The sequence below is a fragment of the Carettochelys insculpta genome, chromosome 19 (assembly GCF_033958435.1).
Source record: "Carettochelys insculpta isolate YL-2023 chromosome 19, ASM3395843v1, whole genome shotgun sequence".
NCBI classification, from domain to species: domain Eukaryota; kingdom Metazoa; phylum Chordata; order Testudines; family Carettochelyidae; genus Carettochelys; species Carettochelys insculpta.
This window is the reverse complement of record NC_134155.1, coordinates 3,498,189-3,524,519: the sequence shown is the minus strand read 5'-3', so window position 1 is coordinate 3,524,519 and position 26,331 is coordinate 3,498,189. Positions and strand designations below refer to the sequence as shown.

The following is a 26,331-nucleotide window of genomic DNA, read 5'->3' as shown; positions in this document are numbered from 1 at the left end:
TACCCAAGATGATCAGGCAATTCAGGACCTACTAAACTGAACTGCAGCTGCTCCCCAGTGGATTTGTGTAGTATGACTGCAAGTGTGTCTCCTCCCAGACATTCAAGAAAGCACTTGGAGCATGCAGGATGTGGAAGGGATTTGTAATCTCAGGGCAACTGATTTAGTTACAAGCCTATATGTGGCACTGCTGTATCATATTTGCTCAGGCATTCAAAAACCATATTAGACTAACATTTTCCTACTTAAAGTCCCCAGAAGTATTAAGCAAATCTACAAATAAGACTCTGCTAATACAGTGTACTTGTAAAAAAACTGTGTTCAATAGCTGACATTTTTCTGAGAGAGAAAATGCTAATTGGGACAGCAAATTTATGTCCATGGGACTTCCATTTGGAAAACTCATCCAAAGTTGACCCAAAAGGATTGTACTTAAATATGTCAATCAAATATTGGTGCTGCTAACAAGACATCTCCTCTTCTTCCAGTACTGCACTGAAGTGTCAGCACTGGGAATGAGCCAAAGCCTTGGTATGACATTTGAACAAGGACCTCCAGTCACAGTACAAAGTACCAACCTGACCTACTACAAGGCACTAGACACAAAAACATAAGGGATATTCAAGGGCATATTTTAATGTAGTTTTTATGGGTTGAATTTCCACTAGGCATCATGTTAGTATTCCATGTTAATATTCCAAAAGCCAACACTAGCTGCTAACACCAGAGTTTACTCCATAAACGTTATTGCACCTGAAAAAGCAAGAGTTTTTTTTTCAGCTGGTAACCCAAGTTCATTCTAGAGGCATATTCGGGAAATTCAAGCAAATCTGAAAGATGAAAAAATAAGCTTCACAAGAAAACTATTGAGATGAGTGTAAGGAGGGGTTCATCTCAGAACCCATGCCAACTGCATTTCCCTTTTTGTTCACTTCCAGAGCTCAGACTAATGAGTCCCCGAGAGAGAAAAAAGCCTCTTAAGAATCTTAGGGTATGTCTTTATTTCCTGAAATATCAACCTGGTCTGGGTCAATCTTCCAGGGTTCAATTTCACACATCTAGTGGAGATGCGCAAAACTGAACTACCTCGCAAGGAGCAATGGAGGGAAATGGGAAAGTTTCTCCAGTAAACCTCCCTCAGTAAGGACGTCCAGGTAAGTTGACTGCAGATAAGTTGATTCCAGCTACACAATTGCTGTAGCTGGAACTGCATCTACAATCAACTTTAAGGTCTGGGGTAGACTTAGTAGACCACAGCACTGTGGTATCTCTAAACTAGAGTGGGATGTTGGTGAACAGAAAAGAGACGAGAAGAGAACTTATACTGCAAATACATTCCCTAGTTCGTGGATTCCTGAATTGTAAATTTTTTAAACAAGATCAAATCTCTCTCTTAACTCCAATTTTCTTCTCTTTTTCCTCTTTTCATCTGACTCAGTCTGTGGTTTTCCAGGCTCCAGGAGCATATGAGCTTTGATATCCAAAGCATTGATCTACTCCAGAAAACAAGACAAATGAAGTTTTGCATTTTGGCAGGACCTTTGCCAGTTCATTCCTGAGAGCAAGACAAAGCAGTCTGAATTTCTGACCTTTGCAGAAGTTTCCAAGTTTCTCTGCAGCAGTTTTTACCACATTCACCTCTTTTCATCGCGTCAAAAGCAACTCAGTGCCCTGTCTGTATTACCACAGCCCCTTGCTAACTTTTTCCTTTCATCATCCTTTTGTTCGTACTGTAGTTGATAAACAGCTTAGAGATCAGTGAGGCAGCTAGAAAGAACTATGTTCTTTAAAAGATGTACAATGAATTAAACGGGTTGGTTCTCTTGCCTCCCTGCACCCACATACTTCTACAACACTCACTCAGAAGTGTCAGCACAGCAGCAAACCTGAGAGGAAGGGCCTTTATTACAGGAAGGACTTTGTAATGAAAAAGACTGGCTGGCACTTTGGGCTGAAAGTGTCTCATGAGTTCATACAGTAGGTGCAATACATGAGCCCATTGCACTGGAGGATGCAATGGTAATAAGTGTTTGGAAGGCTCCTTGAAAATTAAAAGCTTTTAGAATGGTAGTATTTTTAAATGAGCCCGTATTGTTGCTAGCAAAGTCGTAGTCTATTCCCAGTTCCTGTTCTTTTTTGTACATTTGGACCATACTGTACTTTTTGTTGAGGGGATGTCAGAACACAGATGCTGCATCATGCCAGGTTTGGGATTTCAATAAAAGGGAACATTATTTTCTTGTGCATTTCAGGTCTCATTAAAATAGAGAAAAAGAGGACTACAAAAATGTAATTTTTCTATCACAAACAATATTTTGTGTCACACTTTGCCTGTCTAGGAGGGGCACAGATTATACGACACAAGATTACCTCATGACTTAAATACATTTTCTGGAAAAATACATTCTAAAACTACCCTCCTTTCCTACCCATTTTTAGTGAAATCCAATTCACAGAATACAATTTAATCTACACATCCTTTTGTACAGGCTTATCTTTAAGCCACAACACACACAATGTATTCAATGCATGCACTGTACATAGGACCCTACCAAATTCATGGCCCAGACAAACGCATCATGGACTGTGAAATCTGGTCTCCCACTGTGAAAACTGGTGTTTTGTGTACTTTTACCCTATGCTATACAGATTTCACAAGGGAAGACCAATGTTTCTCAAACAAGGGTTGTGTCCCAAAAGGGAGTTGCAGGGGAGTCACATAGTTATTTTAGGAGGTTCATAGTACAGCCACACTTACTTCTGCACTGCCTCCAGAGCTGGATGGCTGGAGAGTAGGGGCTGTTGGCTGGGTATTCAACTCTGCAGGGAGAATCTATGTTACTGATGGTGGCAGCAGCTCTGCCTTCAGAGCAGGGTTCCCAGACAGCACCTGCCACTTTCCAGCTGCCCAGCTCTTGAAGGCAACACCACTGCCAGCAGCAGCACAGAAGTAAGAGTAGCAGCACTGCAACCCCCCTACAATAACCTTGTGACACCCCTCACAACTCATTTTCATGTCAGGACCCTTACAATTACAATTTCAGAATTAAATAGATGAAGTCATTAAAATTTATGATTTTTAAAATCCAATGGTCCTGAAAAGAACCAAAATGAACCATCAACGCAGTCCTTCCTTCCTTAAGTGCCATGCCAGCTGGCATAGACGATCATGGCCCTCCACCCCATCTATTCTGAGTATGAACTCAGTAGGTCCAAATTATACATACTACCATCTAGTCCAAGCCACCTCCCTTCCCCAAGTCTTTATTGCACCACAGAAACACTCACTCTGCATGCACAAACCAATCTGGAACTATCCCAGCATATACAGTATGGTCCAAGGTATACAGACATTATGGTCTAGTATACACACAGTAGAGTCCGATCCAGACACACACACACTCCATACTAAAGTCCTGAACACCTGCATGCTGCTTACTGGTTAGTACCTTGCTGAGCCGAGATTCAAAAGCAAGTGAAGTAGAGGATTTGGAGGCCTTCATGCCTGAGGAAGTAGTGGGCAGAGATTTTCCTCGGTCAGTCCCATGGGTCCCTTGCTTTCCCATTGCATTCCAAGGTCTGGCCACACTTTTCATTTTCTTTCCAGAGGAGGAGTCAATCTGCAGAATATCAGAAAGGAAAGCAAATATTAATGTTTTTAAAGCATTTGGAATCCAAAGAGAAAGAGGCAGAGGTGCCTCACACCAGTTTCAAGGGCTGAAAGAGATATACCAAATTCTCTCCTCTCTCTTATCATACAGCCAGACATTCAAGCATGGCCTTTCAAAGGTCCATAAAGGGGCCTTTAGCAATCCACAACTTTAATACAGATTTGCAACACATGAAGTACACGTAGGGAATGACGAATTATGCTTGAAAGCTGTAATCTCCATGCAGTTGCCTATGCAATACTAAAAAAGTACAGGGAAAGTTGCAATTTGTTGCCTGTTATGTAAATTAACCATAAATTTCAGATTTCAAAGAAGTTTAAATGGAGCCACTGAACAAGGTACACTGACCCTTAATTTCAGCACCCGGGCTAAAATTATTTTTAGCAACCAGGCTAAAAATAAAAATTCCTCAGATTGGTTTTTCCCAGAAAAATCAGTAACATTAAGCCAGTCCCCAGAGACAAAATCCTAATGCTCTGCACTGGACTAGAATCTTTCCCCACATTCTCCATATTCATCATGCAAACAAAGAATAAAGGCCTATGTTTTAGACCTCCTACAAAAGGCACAACTCCTGATTACCCATCAAAATACATTCACTAGACAGACCACTTTAGGGTCAAGACCCAAGTCAGAGAACAATGCAGAAAATACCTTACAAATAAAAAAAATCTAGAATTTTTTCCGTGCTGCCTTCCTTTTTCCTGCAAATCAAAGGCTGATTGGGGTTAAGGATTTTTTCTGTGCTGCCTTCCTTTTTCCTGCAAATCAAAGGCTGATTGGGGTTAAGGATTTTTTACCTTGATGTCAGAGATTTGATACTTCAGTGTTGGTTATAACAGAAATAGACAACATAGTGATTAGGATCCACAACTGGTCTGTAGTGACCCAATGGTTCTTCAGTGGCTGCTCTATGTTAAATGAGCTAGTGACTAAGGTTTTCAGGTCAGTACCTAGCAGACAGTTGTCTATATTGTACAAGCTGTATTTATGTTAGCCTTGGAGAAGACAAAGACTGAATGGGCCACAGAGAACAACCTCTCCTCTGACCCTATGTAATATTTCAAGGGCTTCTGGGCCAAGCTGAGAGAACCAAACCTGGGCAAGTTGCGTAAAACAGTGCCACTTGCAGCCTTGGCTGGGATTTCCTTCTCAATAAGGTAAAGCAAGCCAGCCACAAAATACCCCTGCCACTGGCCAGCCAGAAACTACACAAGTAAACCCAGAAGATTCTCCAGCTGCTCTTAATGCTCAAACAACAACCCTCCTACTCAGGTAAGAGGCTATGAAAACATTTTTCACCAGTTCCACACAGATTCTTCCAGCCCCCAAAGGGACCAGCCACATCCGCAGGTGAATATATACTTAAATCTTACCCAAAACAGCGCCCTGTGCCAACCCTTTAGAACATGGGTGTCCAACCTTTTGGCTTGCCTGGGCCGCATTGAGTGAAGAGGAATTGTCTTGGGCCGCATATAAAATATATAATATAGTTAATGTATGTAAATCACACAATAATGTTAAAAGTTTACGATCTTGTGGGGCCGCATTACTAGCTGTCCAGGGCCGCATGCGGCCCACGGGCTGGACATGCCTGCTTTAGAATCTAAAATCTAAAGGTTATTAATAAAGAAGGAACAGGGTGAGAGAGAAAAATTGTTTAAGTGTTACATTACATGTATCAATTAAAGCTATTGATGCAGGCCAGCAATGCTATATGCTGCTTTCTTGAGAGTCTCTATAAATACATCCTTCTGAGGGATGGGTCCCCAGTTCACACAGGTTTAGTTCTTGAACTCTGAAGAACAAAAATTGGGCACTGCCAGGGACATCTTTATAGCGTTGCCATGTGGAAGGAAAAACCCCTTCTTCCTCACTAGGCAATGGAGGAACACTTGACCAGGTGGCTTGCTGTGGCACGCTGCCATTGGCTGCATTCTGGACGACAAGTCCCAAATTCCTGAGATGTGTATTTGACACCTGAGTCTTTGACTTAGTTCATCATCCTGGCTGGAAGGAGACCACGCCTCCCATTGTGAACCCTTAGCTCTAAAACATTTTTAATACAGCTATAGAGCCAATATCTATAATTTTACAAACAAACATGGCTGTAAGAAGTCCTGGGACGCCCAGCCCTTGGCCTAGGGCGAGGCGGCCACCACAAGGGTTATAACACCGGCCTGCACTCAGTTGGGGTGGTCAGCAGTTCCCAGTACAGTACAATACAGGCCCCAGCCCTCAATCTAGGGCAGGGCAGCAGTTCTCAATAGCAATACAGTACCGGCCCAGCCCTCAGTCCAGGGCGGGGCAGCAGTTCACAATAGTATTACGATTCCAGCCCAGCCCTCAGTCCAGGGCGGGGCAGCAGTTCACAGTTACCCCAAGGTCCCGGCCCAGCCCGCAGTTCAGGGCGGGGCAGCAACACAAGGGTTTGAGCACAGGCCCAGCCTCAGTTTGGGGCGGGGCAACAGCACCAGAGTTTGAGCGCAGGCCCAGCATGGGCTGGCCCTGTCAAGGAGCGGGGTAGGGGGTCGCAGGCCCTCCCACTCCACTGCGACCCAGCCCGGGGCCCTGGGGGTCGCTCACACACGACCACGGCAGTGGGGATCCAGGCCGCACCACACTGCCATGGGTTTGGGAGCGTCGTTCCCCGGGCCACTTCCTACCTCTACCTCCACTGGCAGAAGGTCCCAGTCCATCTGGTCGGGGCATCCCTCTAGGTCGGTCTCCTCCAGGTCGTCCACCTTCGGAGGCTCCGGCCAGTCGCTCATATCAATATCATTGGGGTAGTCTGGCGGCGGTAGCACAGGGGGCCCGAGGCGATCCTGGGCCTGGGGGCTGTAGGGATCCACCGGGACGCTCGGGCAAACCGCTCCTGGGGCTTCTTCCAAGGCGGGGAGTCTCTGCCGGCGCGAAGGTCCTGGCAGGTCTGGGTAGTCCCCCTGGGGCATCTGGATCTGGGGTTGTTCGTGACCGCTGAGGGATTGCTCCTCCGGCCTGGCCGGGCAGCAACAGGCCCTCTGCCCTTGGTGCCAGGGACCTTGTGCAGGCGCGTCCTCCCTGCCCGGAGGCTCAGGCTTTAATGGGTCCCGAGCCCAGCCCTTGGCTCTTCCAGCCCTGGGCCCCGCCGTCTGAGGGGCGGGCCTCTGGTGTTCTGGCTCCGGACCCGCCCACCAGGGCCTCTGCGCAGCCTCCTCAGCCTCTGAGTCAGCAGGAAGCCATACTGACTCACTACAATGGCACAGATATACCAGTAGCATAAACCAATTTAGGGCATTACCAGCTTTTATTAGACACCTCACTTGGCACAAGATTTGGTCCAAACTTAACACTGAGCACAGAAATGTTTTTTATATTTAATTTGAAAATCCAGTAACATCACACCCTAAAAAGGGGTCTCTAGGGCACGGTTGTATGGATCATCTGTGCGTGACTGAACTGCTGCTAGACAAACGTACTCGGTCAGGATGTTGCTGAATCCCCATCAATCAGCACTGACAACTATACGTTAGAGGTCGTCCACGAGTTCGTTTACCTCGGGTCCACCATCACTGACACCCTGTCATTGGACACTGAGCTAAATAGGAGGATCGGAAAAGCGGCCACAACTCTGTCCAGACTCAACGAGAGAGTGTGGAATAACAACAAGCTGTACATTCACACCAAAATGCAAGTCTACAGAGCCTGCATCCTCAGCACCCTCCTTATGGCAGCGAGACTTGGACCCTGTATACCCGCCAGAAAAAGAAGCTGAATGTCTTCCACTTGCGCTGCCTCAGGCGCATCCTTGGAATATCATGGAAGGACAGAGTGACCAACACTGCCATCCTCGAGCAAGCTGGAATCCCAACCATGCACACCCTCCTCAGGCAGCGTCGGCTCCGCTGGCTTGGCCACGTCCACAGGATGAATGATGGAAGGATTCCAAAAGACATCCTGTATGGTGAGCTAGCCTCTGGCAAAAGACCTCCCAGATGCCCCCAGTTGCGCTACAAAGATGTCTGCAAGAGAGACCTCAGAGAGGTAAACATCGAGCTGGGCAACTGGGAAGAACTAGCAGACGACCGCAGCAGATGGAGGCAGGGGTTACACAAGGGCCTTCAGAAGGGCGAGATGAGGATCAGTCAGCTAGCAGAGGAGAAGCGAGCGCACGGAAAGCACACTAAGGACTTGCCAGACACCCACCACATCTGCAAGAGATGCAGCAAGGACTGTCACTCTCGTGTGGGTCTTCATAGTCACAGTAGACGCTGTAAATGAAGTCCTCAGTTGAAACTTTAAAGGGCGTGATCCATAGTCTATGCAGACTGAAGGATGCCTACTACTGCTGCTTGCCCTTACCCATTCTGAGGGTAAACAGAAGACTCTGAGTCAGACTGTGAATCCAGCATCTTCATCATGAACCACAACTATGTTAAAATACATTATATTCAAATCAGAATCCCGAGATAAACACAATCTCTCCTCCCACAATTTGAGTATTTTTGATAATTTGTCAGTAGCACAGGTCAACCATACTACATCTTTAACTGATCCAACCTGCCTACTGCAGCGCAGTTGATGTTGCTAAAGTGATGAAATTAATGTTCTATTGTATTACCATAAAATATACACAGGGTGCGTCTACACTAGCTGGCTAGTTTGAAGTAGCTGGCACAATGTTGAAATACCATGTGTTGCGTCTACACGCGCTGTGTGCTATTTCGATGTTGAAATCGAAGTGAGGCGGTGAGATGGGAATAGCGCCCTACTTCGACGTTCAACATCGAAGTAGGGCATGTGTAGACGATCCGCGTCCTGCTACTTTGAAATAGCGGGGTCCTCCATGGCGGCCATCAGCTGAGGGGTTGAGAGACACTCTGTCCAGACCCTGTGGGGCTCTATGGTCACCGCGTGCAGCAGCCCTTAGCCCAGGGCTTCTGGCTGCTGGTGCTGCAGCTGGGGGTCCATGCTGCATGCACAAGGTCTGCAACTGGTTGTCGGCTCTGTGGATCTTGTGCTGTGCAGGGCAAGTGTGTCTGGGAGGGGCCCTTTAAGGGAGCGGCTTGGGGCTTTGCTGGCCCCTTATTTCGACAGGGAGCGCTTATGTGTGTGGACGCTCCACTTTTCCTTCCAGGGCGGCTCCTTTCGATGTTCCCCATTGCTACTTCAACGTTGAACGTCAATGGCACCAGCCCTGGAGGACGTGTAGACAATATGCGTCGAAGTAGCCAATTTCAATGTCCTTACTTCGAAATAGGCTACTTCGACATAGTGTGCTAGTGTAGACATAGCCACAATGAAAAGGTAACAGTCAACTTCTCTGCAAAGAGAAATAAAAAGATCTGCTTTTGGTCCAGAATTCTCTGGGAACAAGCCTACAAGAGAAGCAAATCCTTCCGGATTTGGAGAACTAAAATGAATCTTTGTTCTTGGATATGCCAGTAAATACATTTTGTCAATTTCCCTCAGTAGGTAGTTTGCTGCCAGCTAAACAGCTGGCTTGACTCTGTGTAGATCTGTGTCCCTGACTTTTCATCATCCACTGCCCAATTCACAATAGAAGCAGCAACATCATTTGGGTCCTATAAGTTCTGCCAGCCACTCTTTGGAGGAAATTACAGATGGGTTTTTTTTTCCTGTTATTCAGCCTCCCACAGTGACTTTTGTTCAGGCAGCTTGTACCGTGTTTCCTAAAGAGGTGACCAGACAGGAGACCAATCAGTAGAGGGACTCCTCTAAGGCTGGGAATGAGCTTCTGCATTTAATCACAGAAGAATCTAAATCAAGACTCTTGTAGTAATTGACAGCAGCTCTACCTTCTGAGCCAAAATGAGGCCTACTCCCTGATCTAAGCCAGCAAAGTCATGGTGAGCAGGACTAAGGCCATGACTACACTAGACCTGAAAGTTGATTTCAGATATGCAATTCTATCTACGGCAATTGCATACCTAGAATCAATGTATCAGAAATCAACTTTTGTGATTGTCTTCACCAAGGAAGGTCAACAGGAGCATTTCTCCCATCAACATCCCTTACTCCATGCGATAGCAAGGAGTACAGGAGTCAACTGCTGACCCCAGACAGATTGATTTTGCGTGTCTTTATCAGACGTACGAAATCAAACTCTGGAGGATCAACCCTTACCAGGTCAATCTTCATGGAAGTGTAGACAAGCCCTCAGACTTTGCAGGTCTTACAAGCTGCTCTGTGCTTTGTTCTGGTGAAGTGTTCTTGTTAATGAATATGGACTCTTGGGAGGCAATCTATTCAGGGCCTAATTACATTCAGTGCTAATGACACCTTCCAGGTGTTACAACGTTCTATTTAAAGGGCATGCAGGTGTGAAAGTTTTCTAGGCTCTCATTTGCTGCTATTTTAGGGCAAAGCAACCAATAACTCTCCTCCTAGCATCTTGACTTTTCCTTTCCCGATGCTGGAAAATAATCAGTTTTTTGCATCATATTAATCTTCCAACTACTAATAGAAACTGAGCAACTCCTATTTTAAATAAAAATAAAAAAGGAGTCCAGTAGCACTTTAAAGACTAACAAAATAATTTATTAGGTGATGAGTTCTCATGGGACAGACCCACTTCTTCAGAACAGAAGTGGGTCTGTCCCACAAAAGCTCATCACCTAATAAATTATTTCGTTAGTCTTTAAAGTGCTACATGACTGCTTTTTTGTTTTGATCGAATGCAGACTAACACGGCTATCTCTCTGTCCTATTTTAAATAGTCTCACAGAGGTAGCCATGTTAGTCTGTATATTCAAACAAAACAATGCCCCCCAATAAAAAAGTGGTCCTGGAGAACTCTAAAGATTAACACTGTAAGTCAAGGGGTCCAATACGTTTGCCACTTGCCAAATGTGGCAAATAGAACACTGCATTGTAGCAAATACAGTTCTTGAGCCATATGCAGCTCTTCCTGAGAGCTGCACATGGAGAATGCCGTCCACCCATTCTGCGCATGAGCCCTTGGTGGGAGAAGCACATAGTGGCCCTGTTGGCCCCAGTGAGTCACTGGCATTGAATTAGAACAGGGTGGGGACTGCCTGGCTCTGGGGGAAGGACATTTATTTAGTGCAGGGGGTGGGAGGAATGCAGCAAATATGGAAAGACAACCACCAGAAGTGTGGTGATCTTTGAATTTCTACTGGACACCACTGATACAATTTATTAAGTGATGAGCTTTTGTGGGACAGACCTACTTCTTCAGATCTGGAAAATTCTGATAAATGATAACAGACGAAGAGAATTTAAACAGAAAGACAGAAAAATGAAATAAAAACTGACAAACCAGCTAGATAGGACAGAAATGGAGGGAGGAGGTGATAGACCTGTCCTTTCCTACAGACAACCGCCTAACCTCAAGAAAATTCTCACTAGCAACCATATACTACACCACAGAAATACTAATCATGGAACTTTTCCTTGCAACAAACCCTGTTGTCAACTCTGTCCCCATATTTACACTGGAGACACTATCACTGGACCTAACCACATCAGCTAGGGGTCATATTCCTGCACTTTCACTAAACGGATATATGCCATCATGTGGCAGCAATGCTCCTCGCTATGTATATTGGACAAACTGGACAATAACTTCTCCAAAGAATGGACATAAATCAGAAATTAGGAGTCTGAATACACATAATCCTGTCACTAACCATGTCAATCTAGCAGGTCATGGCGTTCAGAACTTAAAAAGTCTGCTCTCTAAAACAAAGAGACTTTAACACCATGTTACAAAGGGAGACATCTGAATTGGACTTCATTTTCAAGTTTGGTACTTTTCACCTAGGACTCAACAAAGCTGTCAATTACCTTATGCATTATAAGTACAGTTTCCCCACCTTTGATATTTGTAGTGATCCCAGACAGCCCACTTAACAGACATATGCAGAAACTATTTTCTCCTCCATTCCCTCCCTTCTGTCCTGTCTAGTTTATATTTCATTTTTTTTCTATCTTTGTGTTAAATTCTCTTCATCTCAATTAACATTTATCAGAATCTTCCAGATCTGAAGAAGTGGTTCTGTCCCGTAAAAGCTCATCACCTAATAAATTATATTGTTAGTTTTTAAAGTGCTACAGGACTGCTTTTTTCCTATTTTTAATCTTTGTGCAGTCACTATCTTTCATCAAGAGTTTCAACATATATAGTGAGCACCCATAAGCTGATTTCATTGAAGAAAACAATGTAGTTATTCCACAACCATTACTGTGTTGCATTCACCTGACATTTTTAAAGCATCAGTGAATATTTAACTATGAGGCAATACAATAAGTTCCATGGGTTCAGAGTAGCATTAATAGAATGTTGGTGTTTTATATGCATTTAGGGGATATTTTTAAAAAATATGGATGTCTGACACTTCACATTTACACACATAAAGCAGGCAAATAGCCAGATTTATGCAAAAATGGGTTTGTGTATGCCACAATGGCACATGCATTTTTCTGACTGTTCCCTCAAGACTTCTTCCTGGGTCTATCCCAGCACTTTCCTGCCCTGCCTTGTGATGCTCCTTTCTGGCCTATGAGGTTTGAAGGGATTCCATCTTGAGCCAATGAACACATTTTGAAGTGCCTGGGAAGTGCTCTGTCCTCCAAAGCCTTATGAAAGCCTCCTAACCAGTTGCAACTTAAATATTTGACTTAAGTCAGAGTGGAGGTGTCAGAATGTAAGTTAACGGACTTGAAGTGATGTTCCTTGTGCAGTTGTATGACATTTTCACCATGTCAGGAAATGAAACTGAGGATTTGGTTCCAACTTACGTACTTGATAAATTTCAGAATCTGTCCAGATGGAACACTGTGTGCAAAGAATGGGACATTACTGTGCTATCAATAAACAGAGTGAATGGGGGAAAAACAGAGATATCATCTCCTCTGCTTCTAAAGAAATTAGAGTCTCTGAGCTGCAGCTAAAACACACACGTGGAGATTATTTAGTTATGTTGATCTTAAGGTCCCTTCTTGATTCAGGAAGGAAATTAGAAGCCTGCACAGAACTGTCACTAAGAATGTGAACAAGAGCAGCAGGAGACTAATCCATCAAGCAGATTCCATATGCACTGAGATCTTAGTCAACTGAACTATAAGCATTCCTCTGTGCCAGGATGGACTAAACTTATTATCCAAACTCCATTTCATAGAATAATAGAACACTAGAACTGGAAGGGACCTTGAGAGGTCTCAAGTCCAGTCCCCTGCACAGAACAGGTCAACTTCCAGGTTTTGGTCATGTCAGCTATTCGAATACATCTTGGAATCTTTCTGTGTGTGCAGCAGTTGGTTTAAACATCTGCTTTTGCACGAAGGAATTCTGAAGTTCCCTTTGCTGTAGAAGCAGCACTAAAATTACCATTAGCAGAGTGCAGTTAATAGAGCCAAAAATGGCCAGGCATATAAGCTGTTGGACAGATGAAAGACTAGATGGTACCAGTTTCTGGGAAGGGGATCTGAGCCTTTTTCTCTTCTAGATTACAGGCTCAAACCCAACCTCGATCAACATCAATAAACACTCAAAAACTATTCCATATCTGTTCAGTGAACTACATAATGTTGACTCGCTGTCTCAGTTCAATGGCTAAAGCGTCACATCACAAAATCCATCCAGATACTTGCAGTACTTTTCAGAGAGACCAAAAATTAAATAGGTTCCCACTGACTGTTTCTGCAGAACAGGCAGGAGATCGCTGGCAAGGCTTATCATACGTGTAGCTTGTCCTAGCCAACCTGAATCTGTGCTGACGGTAAAGAGAATCTGAGTCTGTGGGGCATCAATCCAACATTTTCCACAAGCCTTAAACTCCCTCGAAACAACAAAGCCCATTGCACATACCTCCCTCATATTAATTTGCTTTCACTCCTGCATAATACAGGTTACAGAAGTGGTCTGTCCCACGAAAGCTCATCACCTAATAAATCATTTTGTTAGTCTTTAAAGTGCTATGTGACTGCTGTTTTGTTTGATACAAGTTAGAGGTTTTAAAAGGAACTGTTTGATGAACAGCACAAAATAACAAATTACCAAAAGCGGAACAGAAAAGTCCCACTGTTCCCTAGTCAGGGCAGGAAATCTATCTGAAGAGCTAACATCAGACTTTCATTTCCTCCAAGGACAACCTTCTGAGACAGATTGAAAATGCTGCCCTGAAAGGCGTGGGCAGTGGGAACACTGGGAAACCTTAAGGAGATAATGAACCTTTCCATGCTGCTCATTTGCCTCAGTCAGCAATGAAAGGCAAGTCAAGTCACTAGAATTAGGTACTCATAGTAGCTGCAGCCTGGCAGCATTCAGGAAACAGAATGTTAATATGGAAAGGTTACTGCTGCTAGCACTCTCCCGCAAAGGTGATAACAGGATGGGCAAGGAGAGCCTGTATTGCAGGTGGCTGTCTCAACGGTGCAATAGGAGCCCAGAAAGGTTTTGCATCCCATTGTTGGGAACATAAATTGAGACACTGCATGTTCCTTTCATGTGAGAGGTGCATCCTACAGTAAAGCAGAAGTCAATGCGGGGAGGCCTCTAGGGTGTGGCACAGAAGTAAATATGATTATCCAGAGGGCTGCAGCTGTCAAATCATAGATTATCTTCTATTGTGTGTGTTTAGGCACCCGCCTTAGAAAAGCCCAGTTAGCTAGCCTGTCTGGCCAAAGGCTCTTTGGTCATCAAGCATGAAAGGCTATAGCCAGAATCAGAGGCAACAGATGCAAAGGTTCCAGGGGAGCACCGCATGTCCCTGCCCCCACCCCTTCCCCACTCATGTCCCTCCCCATCCTGCCCCTGCTCTGCCAGTGACCCACCCCTTACTTGCCTATGCCCCTCCCCCTCTTGATCCACCTACGTCATGCCCTCTCCCTGCCCCTGTTCCGATCCCCGCCCACCTCTTCCTGTGGAAGCACTGCACTGCTTCTGGGGAGAACAGGGCAGCACCCCTCTCCTGGAGTGGCATGGCCTGAGTGTAGCATGAGCTATGAAGCTCATACTGCTCTTGGGCCACACAACTCTGTTCCAGGGAAGGGGCAGGACTGCCCCCACACTTCCCAGAAGCAGCAGGTGAGTGTGGGGAGAAGCAGCACTAAGGGGTGTATGTGGATCCTTGTGCACCCCCACACCTATGGCCAGAATAGCGCAAACCATAATCCAAGGGCCTCAAATCCTGAGTTTGTGTTACAGACAAATCGTTAGGCGTCACAGCACCTTTAAAAACTAATTTTAAATGGGAATATAAAAGAAAAGATTCTACGCAGTGCACAGACAGATTTGAAATTTCACTGGAAAACAAGAAAGAAAAGGTGAGAGATTCAGTGTCAATAAACATAAGCTGCTGATACTAGGAAACACTATGTTGTCTGAAGAGGATCAGAGAGAGAAGGGTGAAGCTACCATTTTGCAGTGTTTTTCTATCCCAAACATCGAACCAAGATACCAGCTTGTCAAGGAGCACTACAGCCCTTAAATGTCAAAGTCGGCCCTTTGATGTGGCATTGGATCAGGGCCAAGAACTTGGAGCTGGGAGATATGAACTAAAGGCAGCTTTATCCATCCTTCTTGGCTAGTTACAATGTAAAGGCCAGCACACTGCAATCTCATTGCACCAAGGCAGGCCTAGGTTTTTCCAGGAAGCTAGGTACAGCAGTCTGATCTGGAAGTTAAAGCATAAGCCAGTCAGAAGACATTGGTTCCAGTCTCAGCTCTATACCTTTCAGCAAATCACTCACCCTGTGTATTTCCACAATACCACTCGCTGTTTCCTCCCATGAAAAGTAAACAATTTATGCATGTAGTAAGTACAGGCCCAGTATGAGGCCTTAGGCCTGAACTAAAGTAATGGTCAAGCCTTTGCTAACAGAAAGCAAAGTTCAGCTGTGAGCTAAAGGAATGCATTGCTCACAGAAGTTGGCAAGAAGAGGGTTGATGTTGCATAAACATATCTACCTAGTATATTGAAGTAGGAACATGGTACCAGAACGCCCTACCCTGGAACATTCCACAGATAACAAAGAACAGGCTGACCCATCCCAATGACGGGGCAAAAGGGTAATATGATGGATAGAGTTGTTTTGTTCGAACCAACATGTACAAGGTGACAGGCGGCACCTGACTACGTAGAAGGGTTGTACCTCAATACGTCAGGAGTGATGTGTAAATTGTTTGTACCTGTATATAAGAATGTACTCCTGGGGTGTGGTCTGGGTCCGGCCGAGGGGGCAGTGGAAAGTCCTGCCACTGACTGAGCCGAGTCCATTGATCGTGGGTGTGTATTTGTAGTATGCCCTGACTTAGACTAAGAAGTCTACAGGGAACTACTATTGTGTCCAATACGGCAATAAATCTGGCCGACGTGCCTTCGCACCTTACTAGACTCTGTGATTATTGGGGGTTCTCTTCGGGTCTGCTGTGTCGGCTATCTGCAGAGCTGGGGCAGCGCACAGAGGGAACACACGCACACAGCCGAGTGATACTGTGATGGGGTTCAGGGGTCCCACTGCACTGCACCCAGTCTGCTGGCAGAAGTGACTCTCACTCAGCAGGTACAACAGGAGGTTTATTAGGCAACAGATGCCCAGTTTCTTACAGAAGCGTCAGTACAGCAGTCAGAGACAGTCCTTCCAACCCGTCCTGGGGAGAAGACCCCGAGGGGTGCCCCCCTGGGGTGTAGCTTTCCCCCTCCTCAGGCTGGCTGCCTTCCAGCTCTCTCTTCCCCTAGCCTCTAACTGCCACCCCCGATTCAAAAAAACCAGCTCAGCCCCTCCCTCCTCTTTGTTCAGGGCAGAGGTGTTACCTGCCAGTTGTAGCCCCAGGGTCATCCTTAGCCACTGGGAGCTGTTTTGCTTGTCTCTTACATCCAGCCTGAGTCTCGCATTTGCACTCCCCCAACTCCATCACAGATACCAACATTGGAGAGAGCAGAGCACCACGCTGGTAGCATCTGACAACAATGCAAATAATTTATATTACTTTATCATAGATATTGTTTAACACCTATTTGTGCACAAAACTCTAAGCCATGTTCTTCTGTGTATGAGAAAATAAACTCTCTATAGGTAATGGCTCCCTGCGGCTTCAGATGCATCAATAAAAACAAGACTACTGTATGCTAAATAAATGTCAACATTTTCTTCCAAAAGGACACCAGAGAGACTGTGGTTTGATTTGCAGGCTGTCCACAAAGAGCAAAAGGAGAGAAAAGTCAGCAGGAAAAGCAACCTTCCCAAACAGATGTAGTTAAGCAAATGTTGCAGATTCAATTATAATCTAACTCTCTGGCTTTCACACTCACCATGTGCCCTGTGTTTCACAAGACAGTCCCTGGTCATTCCTCTGAAGGGGGCCCTATAAGCCATGCTTAGAGCTCTGAGAAACACTCAGTTTCTAGCCATCTTCTCCATATTACATGATGACCCTTCCTCAGGTGAGGAGGACTGCAGTCCAGTGTTCTACAGGGGCCATCAAGGCCTCTCTTTGCAGCACCCAGACTGGGTGACTAAAAAGCAACAATTAGATTACTGCAGGGTACTCCTGCTACACCTTCAGCTGACAATAATAAGAGTGCAGCAGCATTCTGCATCAAATGGAGTTTGTCTGCAGTGTGTTACTTCAATGCATTGAGATCTGCACTGGCTGCCAGTAAGCTTCTGCAGGGAACTCAAAGTGTTAGTTTTAACATATAAATCTCAATGGCTGTTGACCTGGCAACCTGAGATGGATCTCTGCCTGCCCTGCTGCAGAGATCAGCTGAAACTTCCTTGATATCTACAGAAAGGGGTCCTGACAGGGTATTCTCTGAACAGAATTCTATCCCTCACCCATCTTTCTCCCAGGTATTAGTGTAGAGATATGAAATATTTTGTTGTTTGTTGGGGTTGCTATTTAATTAACTGGTATGGATTTATTTTACAGTGGAACACTCTGTCCATTATACTTGGAATTTTATTCTGAAATTTATGCCAAGGCACCTAATTATGGTTATATCACTCAATATATAAATATATCAATAAAACCCCTTCCACCCACTCAGAAGGCAAAATCACTATCCCCACTTTACAGAGGGAGAAATTGGGTAAAGAGACTTAGTCAAGATCACACTTGTAGTCAGGAATAAAACCCTAATTGAGCTCCCACCTCTGCCATTTAATGCATAAGAACATCCTTCCTCTTTTATTTAAAGCTTTTACTACTGTTTTGACATTAATACCACTGCAAATAAAAGGGTGAGCTGCCAGCCAGTCCTGTAGAACAAGGTTTCAGAAAACATATTCCACTGAGGATTATGACCATCAATACACTAGGCTAGAGAAAAAAAATGTTGCTGGGGCAATAAAGGGTATGTCTACATTTGTACAGTTTCGAAGCCTAATCCAGTATCCGGTAGCTATACACATAATCAGTTCATAAAATCATTTATGCAGTCCAAGAAGGACATTGCACAGCAACACAAGTTTTTTGGGTTAATGGAGAAGTCACTTTGATGTGAGGGATTTATTCTTTACACCAAACCCTGGATTGGAGAGTATTCAGGTCTCAACTCCCATGCCTTTGTGCACCAATAATCAGTCAATAGGGAACTTCACTGGGAAATGTGAATGCAGAGTTTTTCTGAACATACCTGACTTTTAGATGGGACTCATGAAAGAAGACTTTCTCTGACTTCTGAGAGTTTAAAAATCAGACAGTTAGTTCCATTTCTCTGTAGTTTATTTCACTAAGCCTGCTCCAGAATCAACTTAGAACATTGCCTTGACATTTTGGTAACATTTGGGCTATCTTTATACTGCAGTTCCTCTATACTGTATTGTCCCACTATACCAATCAAACTGTGCTATTCTCAGGTTACCCATTAACTTGAACAAAAAGACCTAACAAGCTCAGTAAATTGTCAGAGATTCCCTACTGGAGTGTAGGAAGCTATGCGGCAGCATAACCAATGGAGTCAAGACAGAATATTTTTTCAACCTTTCATAACAACCCACTTGAAACCACAATTTGTAGACTTGACAGATGCTTTCTTATGACTCATACTGAATCAAGGCAGAGTCACAAAGCAAAGGAATTGACTGTCCAATATGGCAGTAGCTGATCTGGAGGTTAACTGCACAGAGAAAACTGTTTAAAATCACACTGAGCCTGTAATTAAAGCCCAAATCTTCTATTACTCGCCTCGCCACATCTTTAACTGCTTCTCTACAGCCCCAGTCCCTTCCAGCTCAGTCTGCATCAGTTTCACATCTGCTATGTCCTCTTGTTGCTGAGACAGTCACCTGTCCTTGCATAAGGAGACCTGAGCATGTAATCTGCCCCCTGCCCCACCACCCCTCTTCTGTGATTTCTATTATCCAACCTTGTTTCTCGCATTCCTTTGGCTGTCTCTGGACAATCCTCATCTGTAATTCTTCCAAGTGGAAACGCTGGCTGTGTTACTGCTTGTATGATGCTCAGCTCACATCAGGGTTGAATTTAAAAATACTGGTGATGTGTCCAGTACAATGACAGCTCATCACTAATGCTCAATGTTCTTGCTGGGCAATGGGACAGAGGATGAACCTTATGCCCAAGCTCCTCCCCGAGCAGCTGGTTCCAATAACCCAAAGGGCCAATATATTCTACAGACTCCATTTCTCATAACAGTTAATGCTGGATACTCTGTGTTTGTTAATGAGATACCAAGAGACAAGATATTACTTGGAAATTTTCATGCCTGGGCTACAAGTTATAGGAAGGAGGAGGACTGTGTTATTTATTTGCCTGCCCAAAGCTAAGTATTTTACTTTCAATAGTCCAGAACATTGTACTATAATAATTAATCTATACACTTTGACAAAAGACACACAGAGACCAAGGCACTTGCCCAAGATCATGCAGCAAATCAGTGATAAAGTCAAAAATAAAATGTCCAGTCCTGTACTTAAGGAATCATACCACTGTGGCTCTCACTAAACTTTTAGGGTCATTTGGGACATTCTCTATAGAAGTGGTTGGCAACCTGTGGTCCATTGGGATTCTATGTCTGTCCCACAAGACATTTTATGGTTGCCAAGGCACAAGGTTGCTGAATTCTACCATTTTTTGTCCACATAGTTATTTTCCTACTCGTATCACAAACGGGACATGCACTTAAAGCAAGGGTCCAGGAAGCGAGGTGAGTGGTGACTGCCACAGCCTTGACCATAAGAGCCATGTACTCCTGCATCTAATCAAGAGGGGCTGCTACAGTTCAAGCAGCACACCCTGCAAATTTTAGGTACACAAGCACAGTTGAAAAGCTACACTATCCAAGGAGACTGTCTTGGTTATGACAATCTTGAGGCCTCCTGAGATGAAAGAGTGCCAATCATTAGGCCCTCTAGCTAGCCTAGCTTGCCCCTCACTGCTCTGTTGAGTTGTACAAGTACTTCTTTCCTTCATGAAGTCATTGGACTGAGAGGGAACTTCAGAGGTCATCTAGTCCAGTCCCTTGTACTCATGGCAGCACCAAGCACCATCTAGACCAGTGGTGGGCAACATGCAACCTGTCAGGGTAAGCCATTGGCGGGCCACGAGACAGTTTATTTACATTGAGGCTACGTTTACACTAGAAGCATCTGTTGACAGACATTACTCTGACATTACCTGTCGAGAGAGTGCTGCTGCACACAAATTGCTTTGTCGATACAGAACTGCCAGACTGTACTGCCCTCTGGTGACAGAAAGCAGAAGGGCAGCTCTGCAAACCAGGCAGCTTGGCAACCAGAACTCCTCTCTGTCGACAGAAGTGTCTACACCGCACTTTTGTCAGCAGTACTGTCTAGTGTCGACAAAGCCTGAGAGTCCACAGGAACAGCCCCCAGCAGCTCCCAGTAGCCACTCCCAGCCAATGGGAGCTGCAGGAAATGGCAGGCAGCACATCCCTCTGGCAAACCGTAGCCATTGCGAACTATGGGGAGCCATGCCAGCAGATATTCAATGTAAATAAACCATCTCACGGCCTGACAGCATCTTAGCCTAGTGGACCACATACAGCCTATATATCACAGATTGCCCAGCACTGAGCAAGATCATCCATGACAGCTGTTTGGAAATCACACTCTGTTAGCCTTTTATACTGGCTTTATCTCTGTAGTTACTGAAAGCCTCAAAACAGACCTACACCTCCATAAGTAAACAAAAGCCCACCATGTGGGCCCCAAGCATCCCCTTTATTCATGATCTGCCTGCTGTTCAGTGCAAACAACCCTTCCACAGAGTCCATAATTCTCTCTTTCTCATCACAGTGTTACCTGAAGCCACACTCGAGCAGTGAAACTACTCTGGAGCCCCTAAAAGACAAGATCCAATTGTCTGAGGGTGGGTGGGTGCATTGCAGAGGAGCTACACAGACTATGAGGCTAACAGAGTCACCAGCAGTTATTGATCTTATTGTGCTTAATGCTGTTCTGTGCTTTTCCAAGGCTAATTCCCACAATTTTTCCTTTTGAGGGTATTTATTTACTGGCATCATGGAATCTCCACCGGCATCTGCCAGTAAATTATAATCAGGAGTGGCCTAGGCACAGAAAAATCTAACCAGCCATGAATGCTTATCACCCAGTCATTGCTTCAAATAAGCCAACCCATTACCAGCTCCAAAACCCAGGTCAGCAATTCCAGTCTCTGGATGGTTTCAGTGTTGTAACCAACAAAGACACTCTTCCTGTGACAGGTATCAGAGAGGTAACCGTGTTAGTCTGTATCTTCAAGAACAACAACAAGTCCTGTGGCACCTTATAGACTAACAGATATTTTGGAGCATAAGGTTTAGTGGGCAAAGACCCACTTTGTCAGATGCATGCATCTGATGAAGTGGGTCTTCGCCCACGAAAGCTTATGCTCCAAAATATCTGTTAGTCTATAAGGTGCCACAGGACTTCTTGTTGTACTCTTCCTGCGGTCACTAGTGGGCTCTCAATCACAGACTGTAGGGTTTAAAGGGACCTCAAGAAGCCATCAAGTTCAGCCCCTCCTCATGCTGAAGCCAGACCAAGTAAATCTAGACAATCTCTGAAAGGTGTGTGTGTCCAAACTGTTCCATAAAACCTTCAATGATGTGGATTCCATAAACTCCCTGGGAAGTCTGTTCCACTGCTCAACTACCCTTATAATTAGAAAGCTTTGCCTAATACCTAATCCAGCAGTTTTCAAACTTCATTTCAGTGTGATCCCCCTTTGACAAGAAAAATTACCACAGAACAGCAGGGAACTGAATACCAAACATGCTTGAGCCCCATTGCCCTGGGTGGGGGATGAGACTATCAAAGCTCAAACCCAAAGGCTTTCACTCTTCGTAGGGAGCATGCAACTTCAGCCCTGAGCACTGGGGCTTTAGCTTCAGAACTGCTAGGGCCCAGAGCCAAACACCACCATTGGCAATCCATTAAAATGCAGTTATGGCCTACTTTGGGGCCTCAACCCCCTGCTTGAGAACCCTGATCTAACCACAATCTCCCTTGCTGCAGATTAAACCCATTACTTCTTGGCTTGCGTTGAGAGGAAGTGGAGAACTATTGATTGCAGTCCTCTTTAGAACAGTCCTTAACATATCTGAAAACATGTCAGATCCTGTTTTTTTCTCAAGACTAAGGCTACATCTACACTTAAATTGCTTCAATGGCAGTCGCAGTGCTGTATCACTTCAGCATAGACACTAGAGCAGAAGGAAGCATTCTGCTATTGCTGTAGATAATCCACTTTCCTGAGAGGCCACAGATAGGTCAAAAGAAGAATTTGTGTATCAGCCTAGCATTGTCAATGCTCAGGATTAGGTCATCTTAACTATGTCACTCAGGAATATGAATTTTTCACATCCTTGAGTAGTGCAGCTGAGCTGACAATTTTCAGTGAAGACCTGGACTATGACTAACCAATGATTTTTGCCCCATGTCTGCCTGCCCACATGCTCCTTCTTCTGTGCAACCTCTGGCCCCCGGTAGTCCCCGAGGTCATGTCCCTCAGGGGAGGAAGCTTGAGGGAAGGGATACAATGGTATGTGTGTGAGGGCAGAGCAGGGGCAGGAAGAAGCAGGGCTGGGGCTATACTTGGGGGAAGGATACAGACACCCACCCCCTGAGGTACAAGGACTAGTGTGCCAGCAGCCATGTGTGGGCCAGATTGTGGAACTGCTCAGGCTGCAGATGCTCTGCAGGCTGTGAGTTTAAGACCCCTGCCCTAGAGTTTTGTGCTTATGTTTCTTGTTCTCAACTGGATCTCATTTTCCAGCTGGACACAAGAAAGGAAACAAAGTTTAAACATATCCCTAGTTTCCTGCAAAAGTACAGAGGATTTATTTAGCTCTGTTTTTCTTGTGCTGTGTCCACATTCCTGGAATTTACAGGCCACAGGAAAAATACAGCTTTGCTATTTTACCAGATAAAATACCTGGAGCTGTCCTAGATCAGAATCCAATTAGCCTTCGGTACCTCAGAGAGATCAGGGTACTTCCAGTTACTTCCTGATTATGGTGGGGATGTAAAGATAAGTGCACAAGCTAGCAGAGATTTGGTCAGCACTAACCTTATTGAAGGACCACCACCACCTGCAGTTGTATGGTGAGCTCCCTGATGCACTGATGTTTACTAGCTATGAGCAAGCAGGTCACCACATATAAGTTAACTGGCTAAGAAGTTATGGGTGTAGCCTAAATAAGGTTGATTGGGTAAGAACTGATACAATCTTTTTCTTACTTCAGGGAAGGTTTTAGCTTTGAATGTGGCAACTTTTAGAGTCATACTCATCATGCCACAGAGAGTGGCACATGAAGGAGGAGGCAAGCAAAGGGGAAGGGAATGGGATTTGGGTGTGACTGTGTTCATATATAAAGTCAGTGCAGTTAATGCTAGATTTTATCAAAACACATCAAAACTACATTCAGCAAGTGATCTCACTCTAGAGAATTCAGGAGAATCCACCTCTACTGCTACAACTACTTCACCATCTCGGCTCATAGCAAACAGGTGATAGGTGGCACAGCCACTACTTTAAGATGCAGGACTGTGAAGGAAAGACGGAGACTGAGCATTTATTCTAAATTTCCTCATTGTTGGGCGTTTAAAAATCAGTCTTTTACCACAAAAAAGTTAAGGCTATCAGAACTACCCCCAAAAAACCTTCCTGGCCTGAGCAGATAGGTTTAACTTTGGTGTGGTTTAATGCAGGTACATTTTGAGAACAAGTCTGAAGGTAGCTGGCTCCTGCTAATCTACTTCTGCCACTCCTGTGACTGGAACAAGAAGGAGGACGAGACACAGACGGTAAAGATTGCTTGCCTTACCAATCCACAGTAAGAAGAAGGATGTTCTATTTTACACAGGGCACAGTTATGTAATTACTACAGGTGTTTTGCTTGATAATGCCCTGTCATTTCACCTTCCTGCAGAATACAGGTAGATGTGAATAGAAGGAATGGCCAAACAACACCTTTGCTAGGTTGGATGAGAAACATAGCACACAAATACCTGATACATGGCAAAGGACAGATGATTTTGTAGGCAAAACAAAAGACTGTCAGATCTTAATTCTCTTCCCAGCTCTGCCAGAGACTCCCTATGTTACCTTGGACAAGTCATAGATGCTTTCTGTGCCTTATTCCCCTTCTATAAAATGGAGATAATACTGGTCCTTTGCAGAAAGGGTCTTGGGATGATAAACTGTGATATATGATAAAAGTTCATGTATCCTGGTGAACAGCCCCACAGAGAAGCCAAACAACAATAAAAAAGCAAGTCTACTTCTCCCACGCACAGTGAATGGGTGATCACAATCCACAGCCCACCTCATGCATCTCCATTCTATGAACAGACTTCCCACGGATTCAGAATGTTGCCCTGCTGGGAGAGACTGAGTGCTGCAAATGTGCACAGTACCCCTTCAATTAACTGGAGGCCTTTTGACCTTTTAACTGTTAATTGAAAGTGTTGTGAGCTCCTAACAGAAAGGTTTCACTGAGGAGAGGAAGCCATTTATGAACTCAAACTGCATGAGAACCCAGTAGACTTCTGCATTTTCAAATTATTTATTCTGCATGTAGACAAAGCTGAACAACTCTGCTGTTCGTATCCAATGTGTTGCAAGATCTAGCCTACAGAGCGTCAGGGAGCTGTGAAACCCACAGAACAACACAGTGGGTTCCAGGTGTTGGGACAGTGGCTGACCCAGGACAGGGTGGGGTCTCTCTTGCTAAATAGTGAGTAGGATCACACCATTGGGGAACAATGAATATAAACCAAATAAATAGCCCCTTTGCAGCTGAGACTCCGATTAGCAACAGGATAATCTCCAGTTTGCAGGGGCACAGGCAGCACTCCTCAAACAAACCACAGGGAAAGGATGACATCAAGAGAGAGAATTAGATTGCACTGATAAGGGGGAGAGTCCCTGTTTCTCATGCAGTTCTGCCAGTAATGCTTCATTAGAAACATAGGGCTTAGTTAGCATTTGCACAGTTCTGCAAACCTGTCATATTCTATGCAAGTGCTGCACGTTATCACGATTGCTAGCACCATCTAGATTCAGCCAAAAGCACATTTTTATGGCCAATTACTAAACTGTTGAAACTGGAGCTTCCTCCTGACTCTCAGCAGCTCCCTTCCCTGTCAGGGTGAGAAAGCTCAGATCTGGCCGAACTCCCCAACATTCGTACACCTTGCCTTTGCAGATGAAAACTGCCAATTTCTTTTTCTGAAGCAGCTTGTACAGCACCCTGGCTCCTTCCTGACCGGCTAGTCTCAACATTAGGCTTGAGAAAACCTGTTTGTGTTCCCATTAGATCCTGCTGTTGGAACACATCACTGAACATCAACAGGAAGAGGAGAGAGCCAAGGCAGGCAGAGTGACAGCTTCAGACCATTAACTCAACTCCATGCAGCTAAACAGAAACAGCAGCCCATTCTCATAGGATCATTTTCTATCATGAACCTCTACTAGACCAGCCAGCCAGCCCCTCGCCAATGCAGGAGAGCTTCTTACAGTGCATTTTTAGTGCTTTATCCAATCTAGAGAGTCAGACATTACATACAGGTGTTGTTGAGCAAGGCAGGCCCATTTGCTGCAAGCATGCACCTCTGTCACTAAACCCCAATAGAGAGAATCCAGTTCCCACCTTACAAATAAAGAGAGGGTTAAATACTTACAGTGAAAGCCTTTTCTCCTCCTTGCATTAAAAGGAAAGCTGTCTTCTGTTAGCCTCTGACAGCATGTACAAGGCAGATGGAGAATTCAGGGCTTCAGTGCTTCCCTGAGAGGAAAACCACATTGCAACAAGACACAGAGAGCTGCTTGAGAAATGATTCACATACGGAAGCAAGCTGGCTTTACCAGCGCTTAGGCATTCAGCACACACGTGCCCAATGCACGCACACACACACTCACTCGCTCACTCCAGGGAAAGAGAACTATTTTATTTCCATCATACCGGGAGGAGTTCCTGCAAACAGGCCGTTTGTACCTGAATCCCAAGCTGGGCAGAGTGATGTCCCTTTCAGAAAGCAGGGAAGGGATCCTTATTCCTTCACCACTGAGAAGAAGTGTACATTTGTAGATCATATCATAAGCCCTGGTCTCATCTGCATAATCTGATCAACCAAAGCCTGCAGCATGTATATTGCAGAAAAGATAACAAGGGGGCACCAAAAGGAGATATTTTGGTTGGATCTTTGG

At 44.9% G+C, this 26,331-nt stretch overlaps 1 protein-coding gene across 3 annotated transcripts in view; it reads right to left on the bottom strand.

Moving 5' to 3' along the window:
- The window catches only part of SPECC1 (sperm antigen with calponin homology and coiled-coil domains 1), a 191,328-nt gene that overhangs the window by 146,285 nt on the left and 18,712 nt on the right, over positions 1 to 26,331 (bottom strand). For all 3 annotated transcript variants that reach the window (XM_075013422.1, XM_075013424.1, XM_075013420.1), the window contains exon 2: positions 3,450 to 3,620. In XM_075013422.1, coding sequence (XP_074869523.1) covers positions 3,450 to 3,620 — 171 coding nt within the window. The remainder of the gene's footprint in view (positions 1 to 3,449; positions 3,621 to 26,331) is intronic.